This window comes from Limulus polyphemus, unplaced genomic scaffold, assembly GCF_000517525.1.
Source record: "Limulus polyphemus unplaced genomic scaffold, Limulus_polyphemus-2.1.2 Scaffold1274, whole genome shotgun sequence".
Lineage (NCBI taxonomy): Eukaryota > Metazoa > Arthropoda > Merostomata > Xiphosura > Limulidae > Limulus > Limulus polyphemus.
Genome location: NW_013666884.1, coordinates 277,902 through 294,546, shown reverse-complemented (window position 1 = coordinate 294,546; position 16,645 = coordinate 277,902). Strand labels below are relative to the sequence as shown.

Sequence of the window (16,645 nt, the reverse complement as noted above, 5' to 3'; positions counted from 1 at the left end):
TACTGCATTCAAAAAAAGCAAACAAGTAAATAAAAAACTTTTCAACAAATGTAGTAAATGTAGGGATGGCTAATATTGATCCTTAAGGAACAATAATAGCACAGGCAAAAATTAACATATAGCAATATATATATATATATAATGACTCAATCACAATTGAGTTAAATTTGTCTTATTTGCCATCCCTACTATCTTGTCTACATTGTTTTTGAAGGATTGATATTAGGCATCCATACATTTACTTCCATTTTTGAAAAGTTTTTTCTTTACTTGTTTACTATAAAACTTCATAGTGTTTCTGTGTATGAGTAACAGTTGTTTAATACCAGCAATTTCAACACAGCAAACCTATAAATAATACTCACCAATGTCTCAAAAACCAGGTTATCAAACAAATCTGAGTCAGAGTTTTGCATCAGGATGCTAAACAGTGCATCCAAAGTATCTTGAAGAAACTACAAACAAAAACATGGCTTTATTAAATTGACCAGTATACAGTTTGAGAAGGTTAAGCTAATACTTTCTGATCACTAAAGGTTTAATGGTATGGTTTTCTTTTTAAACAAAATTGATGTATATTGCAAGGACATGCCTAATTATAACAAAGTGAATAGCATGAAAGAGTTCAAGAACAAATACAAAATGTACTACAGTACTTTTACACAAATGTTGTTGTGTTCAATACATACTTTAAAATTTTATACAAAAAATTTAGCAATTTTAAGTTCAATATACGAGTCATCATTTGATACAAATATCGTCCACAGAAGAATATATTTTCCAGACAATAAACAATGCTCCATATTTGTATACTGAATGGGATTATTAAATTATATTGGACTATCACTGCTTCTACTAACAGATATTATTATTACACTGTTCTTGGGATAAATTTATACATCATGATGTGACATAAAGCTAGAAACCAGTAATTTATAGCTAGAAAACATAAATCTTTTGACCTTGTTATGTTTGGGCAGAATGAAATTATATATTTATTTGCAAAGAATCAAAACAATAATTAAAAACTTATTTTCACTGATTTGTGAAAACTGACATTTCACCTCCATGTACATATTATTTCAAATTTTGTGAAATATCTCAACTAGAAGTCAATGTTTTATTGGTGGTATAGCAGAAGCTTATACTTGCTTTAACTACTTCTTCTCCATCCACTTGCATCAGGGCTTTTAGATTCTTCTCCAAGTCTTCTGGTTTTGCCCACCACTTCAGTAACCCCAGGAGATGAACTAGAAAAACACATCTCCACCTTTTACAATAACTCTTCAAATGATTTATAAACATTTTTAGCTGGAAAATAAATGGAAAATACTGAAAGTTTTATCAAGGGTAGTGGAGCCAATGAGTCTTTGCTCCACCAATAATTAGTCAGTAAAGCTTCTTTTAATAATTTTTGTTACTGAATAATCTTGCATTCTATCAATATTACTTTAACATCAAGTACTGCCAGCATTAAACTAGTTTTAAGCTAAGTGAATATGTTATGGCTGGTCTTTGATAATATGTGTGTTGTAGGACAAATATTCCTACATGGGTATAAACTTAATAGACCTACTAACTGTATAAACTTAATAGACCTACTAACTGTATAAACTTAATAGACCTACTAACTGTATAAGCGTAATAGACCTATTAACTGTATAAACTTAATAGGCCTATTAACTGTATAAACTTAATAGACCTATTAACTGTATAAACTTAATAGACCTACTAACTGTATAAACTTAATAGACCTACTAACTGTATAAACTTAATAGACCTACTAACTGTATAAACTTAATACGCCTATAAACTGTATAAACTTAATAGGCCTATTAACTGTATAAACTTAATAGGCCTATTAACTGTATAAACTTAATAGACCTATTAACTGTATAAACTTAATAGGCCTATTAACTGTATAAACTTAATAGACCTATTAATTGTATAAACTTAATAGACCTATTAACTGTATAAACTTAATAGGCCTATTAACTGTATAAACTTAATAGACCTATTAACTGTATAAACTTAATAGACCTACTAACTGTATAAACTTAATAGACCTACTAACTGTATAAACTTAATAGACCTACTAACTGTATAAACTTAATAGACCTATTAACTGTATAAACTTAATAGACCTACTAACTGTATAAACTTAATAGACCTACTAACTGTATAAACTTAATAGACCTACTAACTGTATAAACTTAATAGGCCTATTAACTGTATAAACTTAATAGACCTACTAACTGTATAAACTTAATAGACCTACTAACTGTATAAACTGAAACATGTATAATACTTACATATATATGTATTTAACAAAAATAACTTCCTTAACTTGATGCATATTCATTGGTTGGAAACAATCTGCCACTAGAAGCTTCTAATTTTGCATCATACTGCAGTTTATTTTATCAGTGTGTCTACTCATGTATCACAAGTAGTAATAGACAGCAAGCATGTGAAGTGAACATTTATTTAAGAAATGTAATAACAGACTACCAGCACTTGAGTAGGGTTATCAAATTTTATGTTGAGGTAGCTCTGTTATCTTCCTCTAAAATTAGTAAAAAATTTTAAAGCTTATTTCTGTCTTTGTTTTCAGTGTGAATGGAAGCTTACATTTTATTATCTTCCCTGCCCTAAGATTAAAAATTTGCTTTCAACACAGCTGACTATTTAAAAGTAAATGCACAACTGAGTAAGTAGTTAATATACAATCAATATAGATGCATTTGAGTAGAGGTGTTGTGACATTTGGAACTAGCGTGATTTTTACATGACAATAAGCAAGCTAGATACTCACATTAGTTATGGCATGCTTTGACTGACTATGCTAGCCATATGTGTTTCACATCAGTAATGTTATGTCATAATGCAAATTCATAGGACTGATTCTACAAATAATAAAACTTACTTCTAAAAGATATGAACCCAGTGATTTGAATTTCAACATTATTATTTTAGGCTCTGAAATAATGGTGTTGTCCATATATAATGTGAGCATCACCCATGGTATTTAGTTTTTCTCTAATCAAAATTAAAACTAACAATTAACATAATAATTTCTAAAATACTAAGATATCCACTATACAAAGAGCTTCTTGCAGTTGACCACAGTGTCATCAGGACTAAACAGTTTGTGTAGGCTTTACACTTAACCATAAGCAGTGATGTATTGTTAAAGTCAGAAGTGAAGGGTTACCATGATCTCCCTTTCAGAAAATCATTGCTTGAGATATATTACTGTAAATCAGCAATATATGCAAGGTCATACCACATTCAGCAAATGATAAAAATTTAATTTTATATAAAGCATTCCATATTAAAGGCATGATGACAATTCTATTGATCCAAATTGGAATGTACAAGAAAACAGCATAAGAAAATAATCTGCACTTAAAGTATGGGAGTGGCATTACTCCTGCATATGAAGTCAGGAGTTAGTACTCCCTTACAACCCACAGGACTAAACCACTGACTATAAGGTACTTTTTTTATAGGTTAAGAGGCATTGAAATGTAGGTAATATTGTTCATGCATTGGATTTCGGTAGACAAAAAAGTTTATACAGATATTCTGAACAATAATAATGAGACTTGTATAACTTAAAAAACTGATTGAAATGTCTATATAATAATAAAGAACAAATAATTTGTTCTACAAACTCTTTTAAATAACTGGGTTTCAAGTGACCAGATGACAAAGATATTGTACCTTAAATTTGATAATAAAAATTACTGTCAAAGGTAAAGTACTTATGGGAGAGTAAAAGATACATTAACAAGCAAAAGTACCCATCCCTAGTGACAGGAAAGTTAGTACCCACCCCTAGTAACAGGAAAGTTAGTACCCATCCCTAGTGATAGGAAAGTTAGTACCCATCCCTAGTGACAGGAAAGTTAGTACCCATCCCCAGTGACAGGAAAAGTTTAAGTTAATCTAGCAAAAGTACCCATCCCTAGTGACAGGAAAGTTAAGTTAATTGTGTTGCACTCTTGGTTTCACACTTATAGTGCCCACTGCAAAAAGTAATTGTTGAGCATTTCAGTCACGCTAAGAGCCACTCAACAATAACATATGGTAAATCTACATTTTTATTCTTTAAGTTATGTCACATTTTGAAATTTAATGTAGAATATCCTGCTTGTGAAATAAAATTTGGCATCAACATTATTTATGCCTGTTCTCCCATCATTTCAAAAGTGAATGTTGAGCTTTGCCTATGTGTACATCTTTTCAAATAGAGACAGACAAATGCTCATACAGATGGCACAGTTTGAGACTAAGAATTCTGTGTAAGGAAATTTAGAAAATATTATTTTTTCTAAAAAGCCACATGCTGCTGTAATGTTCTTCTACCAAATAATGCTAGTATAAGACTATTAAATCAGTTGTTGCCAAAAAACAACTTATTAAAAGTAAATAATTTAAACTCTGTAGAATGCTAAAAAAACTTCTTAGCATCTCTTACAAAGAAGTGATGAAGATAAAAAAATATTCTATCTGTTAACTCTATGTACACAAGTTGGAGTCAAAGTTATCAGCATTTCAAGTTACCTTACATCACTGATTTTGCAACAGTTCATGTTACAACAGAGGAAATACCAGATACAATATACAGAGATACTTAAAAACTTTAGATATGCATTTAGAATATTGTAGAGGTTGTGCAAATGCAATTTGCAAACTATACAATGGACAAAAATTTCTATTTTGCACGAACATCACTTCACACTCCCACTTGTCTAGTCTGAGTTAGACTGACTTCAGCATTTCACTGAAATATCTTTAGTACAAAAACTTTAGTAACAAGTTAAATTTTTTGTGTACAATAGAATCTTAGTGTTGTCTGTAAGCTTTCCACACTTTGTGAAGATCCACTTCATAAGTTTGGAACTATAGCCACCATTACTTCTCCAATGGACCACCCCTATGTATATTCAGTTAAGCTATTTCTACTTGAAAGTGTATAGTGAATGAGATGGCCCTATTTATGAACTCTAGAAAGTAAGAAAGAAAAAAAAAGCTTATAGGTGATTCATCAGGTATAGCAGTTTTTACTAAATCAGAACCAAATTTATTATAATTAATTTTTATAAGTAGAGAAGGGACTGATAACAAGTACTATCCTGGGGCTGTATTAAAGCCTTCTTAGTACAATTATCAACACCCAACAAATATTTTTCAGTTAGTTTTATTAACTCTTTCAACATGAGTTCAGTCCCTTGGACTGACTTCGTAACCATTTTTTGCTTGTTATAGTTTTCATGTTATAGCTTTTAAATTTGTATTCGATTGTTAACGAAATTTGGCAGATTATCAGTAAACATTACAATACTTTCATAGGCAAAATATAAATTTTTTTTATTAAGTCTTAAGGTTTGTAATGCAATGTTTTTCTGATTTTTCTGTTTTTTTTTTCTTTTCGCATGTTGGCTAACTATCATGCAAACTAATATTCCTTTTAAGATGAAAAATATTTTTACGCGTCAGAAAATTTTGAAATTTCACATGCAAAATCTTTATAATGTACAGATAGTTATCAAACATTTCTTAAGAAAAAACTTTATATCATATCTTATTGGCTAACAATACAGAAGTTACAATGATGCGACTCACATGCACTCAAGTATTAAATATCATAAAATTGACCTTTGGTCTGTACAAAGTAACTTGTCTTGGCTGTGTTTTAGCCGACTAGAATTTTGTAAAATACAGTCACATATCAATTATTATACATTACATATGTATATAGATTATTGCTATTTTGAAACAAGTTCTTAAACTTATTTTTCTTAAAACATAGAACGGTAACTAAAGAAGTAAAGCACACAATTATCTCTTCTAGTTACGACCTTTGTACTCGGTTGCTAAGCCTTTAAAAATTTGCACATGGAGGATACAAAACAAAATATTTTTTTAGGTTTTATATATACATTTGAATAACTAAAAAATCATAAATTACTACATTAATACCATAGAATTCCATTATAATTTATCACGCTTAGTAACTAAGATGTATTTTAGTCTAAAAATATATGAAATTTTGAGCAGATTAAAGCCACACCCTATCTCATTGAAATATTGGGACAAAAGAAAGAAATAGCCACAAACCCATTAAAATGGCTGAGAAAGCCACTAGAGGACATTCTGAGCTTCCGATTGGTTATTCATGTCATATACAGAAGTAAGAGGATATGTGGGAATGTTTCCAAAAATGGAAAAAGGTGGGCGGGGTGCCACTGTGTTTGATTTATTACATGAGCAATATCTTAGGGGTTTGATTTTCTATTCAATAGCTCTGTAACCAAATGGAATTGAAGGGTTGGAAAAATATGGTTTGTCAGAGCAATAACAATTTTATTGTGAGTAATTTACATTTAATTTCGTACTTTTCCAAGGGTTGATGGATAAAATAGAGAAGAGGAGATGCCTAGACAAAATGTGTCAAGCGTGTCACATTATGGGAAATTCAGGATTTTTTTTATATTGCCTTGTAGAATTTAGAACTTGAAACTTATATACTATTAAAATATGGATTATTAGCAAAAAATATTATGCTATTCTAATTGGTATAACATAAACAAAATGTAGTTTAATAAAATTTTGAATACTAGACACGAAAACTTTGTGTCATGCTTAGTAAAGGATACCTAGAGTGAGTGGGTTAAAGAGTGCTTCTTAATTTTATAAGGCAATATTTAAAAAAAATCCTGAATTTTCCCTAGAGTGACATGCGACACATTTTCTCTGAATATATTCTCCTCTCTATGTTATCCCACCACCACCACCAGAAACTACCAAATTAAATGGAAATTACTCATTATAGAATATTCATTGCTCAGACAAACCATAATTTTTATAGCCTTCAATTTTGTTTGGTTACAGAGCTATCAAATAGAAAATCAGACCCCTCCTGTCACACCCACCAGTTACATCCTCTCTTTCAGGACATGTTAATAGTTCTCTGTTAAATTTAATTATACAATACCTATAAGGAATTGAAAGTCAAGGTTTTCATCTATCAAATGACGTATTCTATTACGTTGTGTTCTGAACACAGAATAGTCAAATTCTCTTCCAATACAACTTTGGTTCCCACGAGAATCACAATGGCTAGCTTGGATGAATTTGTAATGGCTCGTGTCACATAGTTAGAAAGCCAGAAAAATTGTGATTGTTAAAGGAAATTGTCTGCTTTTTGTATGTTATTAGTCTATTTTCTTTGGTGTATTATTGAAATAAATAAAAATTATTTTGTGCATTACTACTATTAGTATAAAAAAATAGGGTTAAATATCATCAACAGTCGACAGCAAAAAAACAAACAAAAAAAGAATGTCCGGGTAAGTACTTTATTTCTTGTTTTTAATGTTTATTCTATATTTATTATTATAAAAGTGACTAATATGTAAAAAATAGAAATCTCTTTAGGTTAGTTAAGGTTAGATTAGGTAAAATAAACAATAATAATAATAATATAATAAAAATATTTCGTGAGCAAGCACCCTAGAGTAGCTCGTGGGTAATGTAATTTGATAGCGTAACATGAACTACATGTTCCCCAAGTGCTTTACAACTTATAATGGCACAAATAGTAGTTAGACATGGTTCAAAAAACAATCAAAATGGCAATAAAATAATAAAATTTAATTAGAAATAGATGTATACTGTTACGAGTATAAAACTATTTAGAATAAACAAATGTAGTTTCACACTACATTTGAAGTCATTTTGGAAAGAAAAGGAGGGTAATTTAGATTTTATTTGGTGGTACTAGGTCAGTCAAATTGACCAACCTTGTATAGTTAGGGTAGAGAAAATAACAGATAAAATATAAAGTTTTACTGAAAACAAACATTTGAAATGTATTTAGGAGGTTTTGGAGATTATACAAATGAAGTTTTTTTAGATGAAGAACAGTATTATTAATCTTAACATGTAAAATCATTTTGCATACGAACTATTCAAAACAAATACTTGATATATTCAAAGACAAATATTTTTTTTAGTTTATTAAAAATTCTTCACCAGGAAATATGATTTTTTACATGTGAAAGACTTATAATGTTTACCGAAAGACTGCCAAATTTCATGAAGATATACATACTATATTAAAAGTTAGTAGTATCAAACCTATAAAAACTCTATATGAGTACAAAAAGATCACGTGGTTAGTCAAATTGACCGAGCCCGTGTGGAGAGAGTTAAAAAAAAATACACAACAGAAGATTAACTCTCGAAACAATGCTCAGAAAGTTATACAATGTGGGTATTCAAAACACTGTCCGAAATGCCTATCCTAGATGAAAGTGAGTCAAGAAGAATCCATTTTGAGTTACTATCAACAAGGCAGCTTCTTCAGGCCCTGTAACTCAATGCATATGATTTGGTTATGAAAAATGAGAGATGACTTTTAAACTGATGCAATGACTTTTCAACTCAAGAGGATTCAACAATGCCTCTGTAAAATAGTCAAGTCAAAAATGGACGTGAGGTGAGGAACATTATGATGAGAAGGATGATAACCACATCATACAGACCAATAGTGGTATGCATACCACTTAATTTGGTAAACCACCATGAAGGGTGAACAAGTCAGGAAATTAAGGAAGCCACATAAAGAGAAAGTCAGGTCCTTTTGTTGAGGGACTGGACAAAAGTCACACTTGAAGAAGAAATGTGGGAACGGATGGATGATGCACACCTGATTTGTGACTGAAGTAGGAGTGTTAGAGATAAAGGAAGAGGAAGGGGAAGGTGACACCAAAAGCTAACAGTGGAAACCTCATTTGAGACAGCCAATACAAAGCCACCAACAGAACATGACATGGAGTGGTCTGAATTATGGCAAGGACATGTGGGAGGAGATGAATAGAGAGTATGCATATAGGTACTGACCCGTCAAATCGGGACTAAGAGCATCAACTGCTTCCAGCCAAAGGATGAGGAACAGGAGGCCAAAACTGGGGAAACTGTGTATTGAAATGAGTGGCAAAAGCATCCAAATCTGGGACACCTCCAATGAGCACACAACCCCCGAAAAACCTGAGGACGGAAAAACCACTTCATAGGTAGAATCTTGTCGGGATAGGATAACCAATCCATGACAAGATACAGGGCATCTGGAAGAAGTAACATGATGGCTGTGGGCCCAATATAGGAGATCCAATGTTTGAAAACATAGGTCTCTCAACCAAGTAAGTAGGGCACATTCTACATTTAATGAGACCCAAAGTAGCCAGTTGACCAAATAATGGTGAGAATGAAAGCCCCTGGCATGAATCAGTTGGGCAAATGCCTGGACATCCAGAAAGAGCCCATAGAGTGCTGAGGCAAATCTGAATGGTAGTGCCCAATAGTGAAACACACACAATTGTGAGCAAAGTGAAAATATAAACTAAATGCATGTCATATATGGAGATGGAGGTGTGCATGACATATTGACCTTCATCGTACAGAAACCAGGAGCAAAAACTCCAACAAAGAGCTAAAGATGACTTTACAATGAACTTAGGAAGGACTAAAGAAGTAGATAAGATATGATAAATTGATAACTGGGCACCAAGAAGAAAATCAAGGATGAGAAGAACCACTTTGTTAGAACACTTATGAAGTAAGGCCTGAACTGCCTCTGAAAGACGCTGGCATGAAACAGGATCCCTTGAATGGAATTGGAGAGCCAGTCCCTCTGAGACAACTTGCAGAACCCAATTATCCACAGCAAGGGACCTCCAAAAATGAAGAAGTCTGGCCCCCATGGGCCTTGACCTGAAAACATGCTCTGAAAACGATGCCTGACAGGGTATCGACAGCGAGTTTCCAAAGCTTGAGAAGCCAGAGCTGGCAAGGGAAAAAGAGAACCAAAAAGTTGGGGTCCAAACCCCACAAAGGGATAAGCAACTCCAAATGCTGTGAAGCTAAATAAGGGAAGTCAGAATGATGATAAGTGAAAGCAAGATTGTCCATAGTACATATACATGGGGTTTGAGGCATACTGACCTCTGAATGCAGTTGCTCTCCCAAAACGACTTGCATGAACCCCAATATCTGGGGAAGAAGAAAACAATAAATATTGACCCAAAGGCTCATCTATGAGAAAGGCAGTGGTGGAACCACAGCAAACAGGAGAAAAAGAGAGAACATAATATATTCGAGTAATGAATCCCACAAAATGACATGTGACTGAGAGAAACTTTTAGGATCTTCCCAATCAATCAACCCTTAAGCAGGTATGAGAGGACAGCGTGTTCTGAAAGTAACATGAAATTGACCAATTCCTGACACACCAGAGCTGTCACTGCATGTGCCAACAACCTCTGTTCCAACCCCGTGTATGTGGTCAGGAATTCTGCTGCAGGAGCAAAAGCAGTTGTACTAATGACCACCTGAAACTGCAAGTGCAAAACTTTTGGAAGTGAAGCAAGAGAGAAAAGAACACATATAATTCGTAACTTTCCACCAGAATTAGGAAAATATTAAATAACTAATGTAATAGATTTAGAAAAAAAGTTGAAAGGCCCGAAAAACAAGAAGAGGAAAACTTTTGCATAAGTTAATCAAACTGTGAGCAAAAAACACATTTGTACAATAAGACTACCAATCAAGAAATGGTTAACAGCTGCAAGATCAGAGAGGGCACTAGTTATGATAGAGGTAGTGTCACACTTCTGTTGGTGGAGGGTTGCTGCATAATTATTTGCATGTTAGTATGCAAATATTTCATGTTGACATATGTAAGGGTAAGTGGGAGTATAAAGGCTAGTGGCAAGCAAAAATTTGTGCCAATATAGGGAAGTATAAGTCTACAAAAGCTTTTTGTGAAAGAAGGTAAGATATTGTATCGGAAAGAAATATTTTTATTCTTAACAAGAAAATTAACTTTCACTCAGTCTTTTTAGTATAAATACATTATTAAACTATTTGAATTTTGTGTGTGCAACAGATCTGTAACATTCCATAAAAGCTTGCGAAATTTTGTAATGATACAATCAGAAAATTCCTAGTTAAGCACATATAACTACATAACTACAAGGTAGTTCCAAAGACGGTCACATCAACCCACTTCACATTTAAGAGAGTTAATTTGTATATTTCATCATCTAATAGAATGAATATATTACAGTGTCTCTCAGCCAGATTTGACAAGCGACCCCTGTATCGAGGACTAAAAAAAAATGTAGATTCAGCACAGACAGCTTGTGGCCCCCATGGAAACTTGGTCACAATCCCTTGGGAGTCACGAACCACCATTTGAGAAACACTGATACATTATTATGATATCTTAACTGATTAACATACCATTCTGTGTAAGTTTAGTGGAACATATCAAAGTACTAATGCTGAAGTTATCTTTCACAGTGAGGGTTAGTCCTCCATTCTGGTAAGATGCAAGTATTGATTTTGGAAGGTTTCCCAACGAGCTACTTCCAGGCTGTACTTGGGCTCCTAGTTCTTCTTGAGTTGATGGAAGAGATAAGTAGTTAACATCAGATTCATCAAATTTCTTGTGGTCAACCTAAAAATACCAATCGAAATGTATACATTATATCAAACGAAGATCAGATCCAGTGGTTGACAACATGAAAACAATTTCATTAATAACTGAGGAAAAAAGAGTAGAGATCATAGAAAAACAGGAAATTAACCATAACATATTTGAGAATTATTTTAAATTAAGATGTACAGAGAATCCTACTTTGGTAAGTTAATGCTCAGAATTGGAGTAATTATTTAATATCCCTCCAAGCACGCATGTATGCACACAACTATACATATACATATTTTTGTTCTATTTAACATTTTTCAAGTTCACTTGTACTCATCATACATTAAGTACAAAAACAATCATACAACTTCAAAGAACATATAAACAAACTATACACAAGAAATCTATACCATTAAAAAAATGAATTATTTTATGAAAACACATTTACAATACATACCCAAAAAACTACAGAGAAAAGATTAGAGAAAAAAATATTTATCAATTTTCAACCTTATCTCTTGCCAGGATATGCCACATAGGTTTAAACTGACTAATCCAAAGGGATAAGATAATCATGTACCCCTCAACAGAAATTAAGGTACATAATAATGAGGATTAATCACACTTTATAAAGTAAATGTTCCAGTTGTCAAGTAGCTCTTGCAATTATATCCCCCATTGTTGATTGTGCATAATATAATAGCAACAATTATGAATTACTGTACAACTACCAAATCACATTGTAAATTTCCACAGACCCTCAACTGTACCTGAATGTTGGCTTTAAAGACCATATTAAACAATTCAAAGGCACAAAAGTGACAGATACATTTCATATGGGATTACAATGATTCCACTTTCTTGGGCCATTTTTATCAAGAAAATATCCTGATTGGAAACTTAAAAACTTTTGTTAATTTCAAATACTTGTTTATTATGTTATAAGGGTTCAGCTTGTGGGTAAAGGCAATGCCTCAGGTTGGCTTAGGGTGTTGTTTCAAAAACTGCTGCTGTCCTAACACTATGTACATGGAAAAATGGAAGATTATCTTTTTGAAGTTGATGTCCTAAGCTCTTCACTCTTTAACCCGATGACCACCAGCTACTAACTTTCTGAGTAGCCAATGCAAGTCTTGCTATGTTTCATTCCAACAATAAAACTAGTGGATGAATATGTTTGAAACTTCATAAGAACTTTCATAAATGTACATAGTTTAAGAAACATAAAGCCTATTACATTTGATAAATTTAGTTATTTTGCATTATGATCTTTAATATCTTAGAAAATTACATTAGGAAATGGTATTTATAAGAAATGATTACGATATTTATATTTGTTTCAGATTTGAAGTTATTACTTTTATGTTTTAGTAAATTATTATGAAATCCCCCAAAAAATTGTATCTCCCATAAAATGCAAATTTTATCTATTTTTATTTTTTTTAATAATCATGTACTCTCCTTATGGTTTCAAGTAATATACAAGACCCAAAAATAATATTTGTAAATAAACCTAAACAATAAATAAGTATTTTTATTTTTTACTAGAATTTCATGTTTATATATATGTACATAAAAAACATTTTAATTTTGTTTCATAGATGTATTTTTATTTCAAGTTTATGTTTATGTTCCATTTCAGCCATACTTTTGTTTATTGTGCCGAATGAATTGTGAGGTTAGCAGCGTGAACTTTGTACATTTGCCGTAAAGTATCATACCTGTTGGTTGCCACTCTCGTTTAGTCCAGCACAGGCGCATTTCAACATTACTGTAGATATGATAGTAAGAAAGCTTTTCGATACTTGAATATCATTTCTTTGAACTTTCAAACAAGTTTATTTTAACATATGTCTGCGTATGTTGTGTTGCTATAGAGACAAAACTAATTGCCACTACTAGCAAATGTATGTAACAGTTTACAGTACATATAACACCGCCTGACCCTAGTTACTTGATACATCCTGTTAGAAGAGATTACAAAACGATACAGACACCATAAATTACAAAGAAAATTATTTTACAGCACTTAAAAGATTAGTCCTGGTCACATTCCTCTCATTATAAGCAAGATTTATGTTGGAATTCGAAACTTACGCTCTTCAATATATTGAGATCCCAACTGTGAGAATGTCATAGCTTCCCTGTATTTATTGAGATGAATGGATTTAGTCTGTTTCACAACCAACATATGGGTTTTATTGTTGTCACTTGTACACTGTGTTTTAAACCATTTGTAAAATATCAGAATAAACTTTATATATATCAGTTAGACTGTTTTAATTCTAAAGCAATAACAACAGAAGTGTGGGTCTTACTACAAAGTAAAGATTGTAAGAAGGAAAAATATAAAATTCTTATGTGGTACTGGTACTAGTAGTATTACGTACAAATCACACAAGTTTATCATTCTAAATACAGAATCATATTATTATAAAATTATAAATTATAATTATAAAATTACGCTAAATTATTGATCTTAAAACTACAAATTTAAATGCAAAAGAATATAAAAAATTACAAACTCTTTCAATTTAAAGTGCTAAGCCTAATTCATGTAAAGACCTTGCATTCACCATTCGATAGCTCTTAACCCTAACAATTGTGGATCAACTTCTTTTCTGAAAAATATATCTATTTTGAGTTAATTTTTCAGTGTAATGATTAATATAAATAGATATACGATGCAGCATGAAAAGCACTATTGACCAATACTAAATACAACCTCTACATAAAATGGCAGTTACTATAATAAGCACCATCCACATTCATATTGTAAAATCCAGAGAACAACATTTCATCATGTGCTTTCCTTATCATCCTATGATTTGTCAAACGTGAAATACATCGATTGGAATAACATGGTACTGAAATTGACATCTTCGATTAGGATTGGCTAAAAGTTTATAAATCAGGTTTAACCCACCCTGATGCTGTTTTATAAAGAAAACTGACTATAAAAAGGTTTTGATACCAATCATAGATGGCAGGACCAGTGCTGAAGTGGAAGGAAATTTTTTTTTTAATTTTGAAAAAAATGTTCTTCTCAGAGGAAGACTTATTTATAGTCTCAAATGTATTTTAAAATTTTTTCATTAAATTCCTCTTTAAACTTCATTGAATAATACAATTTTGTACAAATAATTGAATGTTATGCTACTATTTACAAAATTAAAATTTGAGATCCAATAAAAGATAAGTTTTCTTTAATTTTTTCAATTCATAAATGTGATTTTGCCCTCACGATAAGACAAAATGGCCATGGCAGGTAATGAGTTAACAGTTACACTATACAAACCTCCTTCCTCAGAAATGGCAATGATACAATCATCCAACGATAAATAAGTCTATCTTATGACCATTGTAAAATTTAAAGGTCAGAAATTCAATGGAAACCAAACATATAAGTGCTAAACAAACTGCATCTGTGTTTGCATACCACTGCATTAGCTTTGCAAACTGTTGTTATAAAGTGAGATTAATGTTTTGTATCTCATAATTTAATTGTTTAAAAAGTCAAAAATTTTTCTAATAACTTTTTACATTAACATATTTATATAAATCTAGGTTTAGGTTTCTAATTTGGGTAAAATGTGATTGACCTATAATCATTCCAAATGAAAGACCAAGGCATATGATTGAATATCTCCTTTTACAAAGTGATTGAAAGAATGCTGTATATGCATTTTTACACAAATAAAAAGGAATAAAAACAGAGAAGTAAGCAAAACAATGAGATCTAATTCTTAGCAAAAATGCCAGAAGAACAGAAATAAGTTATGGAAGAGAGAAGATATTTTAGCAACTGATTTTTCATGAAAAATTTTGATTAGCTCTTGTTTACATCATATTTTCTACCTTAATAATCTAAGCAAATGTTCTATTGATCTTTGAATCATGTGTGACTAATATTCCCACCACACAAGTTGAGAAACAATTAGTGAACATGTGGCTCACATTACCCTATCAAATTACATAAGGCATGGGCTATTCGTGAGTTGCTCATCAGCATACCTCATGAAAATTTATTTTTATTATTTTACCTAATCTAAGCTTAAAAGTCTAATTTTTAAACTTTAGTTACTTTATAATAATAAATAAATAAAGAATACACATGAAAAACAAGAAATATAGTACTTAAATGGGTCTTCTATTTTTTGTTTTGTTTTTTTTGCTGCCGACTGTCGAAACTTAACCCTACTTTTTTATATACTAATGGTACTACTACACTAAAACTTTTTCATTTAATTAAATAACGCACCTAAGAATACAGAATAATAACACATAAAAAGCAGACAATGTCCTATAACTAACATAATTTTCCTAGCTTTCTAACTATGCAATAAGAGCATTTAAATATTCAGATAAGCTCTTTGATGTTTTCCCCATGGGAATAAAGTTTGAACTGGAAGCAAACTAATTCTCTGTACAGAAAACAAAATAATAAAACACATAATTTAATAGATTAAAACTTTGTCTTTCTATTAGTTATAAATAATATAGTATTAAACATCAGAGAGAACTATTGGCAATTTGTGAAAGAAAGGATGTGACAGGTGGAGGTCTGCTTTTCTAGTTTATGGCTTTGTAATCAAATAAGATTGAAAGCTATAAAAATTATCCTTTGCCTGAGTAATAACAATATTATAAGTAATTTGTATTAAATTCTGTACTTCTCAGAGAGGTGGTAAATAAATTAGAGAACAGAGGAGACCGAGAGCTAATGTCACAATTCTCCCACTAGAAGAAATGGAGGATTTGTTTTTAAATATAGCCTTATAAATTAACAACTTAAACTTATATAATGTCAAAATTTGATTTAGTAGCTACATTTTAAATTCCAAGTTTATTTGTATATCATAATAATAAAGTAGTTTAATTAAATTTCAAATGTAACTCAGTAAAACTTTGTGACATGCGCACAAACGTGTACCCATATGGAAAGAGTTAAACACTGTTACTCTTTGTAGCATGTGCACAAACGTGTACCCATATGGAAAGAGTTAAACACTGTTACTCTTTGTAGCATGTGCACAAACGTGTACCCATATGGAAAGAGTTAAACACTGTTACTCTTTGTGACATGCGCACAAACGTGTACCCATATGGAAAGAGTTAAACACTGTTACTGTTTGTGACATGCGC

At 31.6% G+C, this 16,645-nt stretch overlaps 1 protein-coding gene across 1 annotated transcript in view; it reads right to left on the bottom strand.

Annotated features, from left to right (window-relative positions):
• The window catches only part of LOC106462881 (dedicator of cytokinesis protein 1-like), a 128,178-nt gene that overhangs the window by 8,757 nt on the left and 102,776 nt on the right, over positions 1-16,645 (bottom strand). Inside the window, exons 18-20 of the mRNA XM_013922847.2 lie at positions 11,314-11,530; positions 1,153-1,250; positions 366-455 (exon numbers count right to left, since the gene is read on the bottom strand). Of these exons, the coding sequence (XP_013778301.2) occupies positions 366-455; positions 1,153-1,250; positions 11,314-11,530 (405 nt within the window). The remainder of the gene's footprint in view (positions 1-365; positions 456-1,152; positions 1,251-11,313; positions 11,531-16,645) is intronic.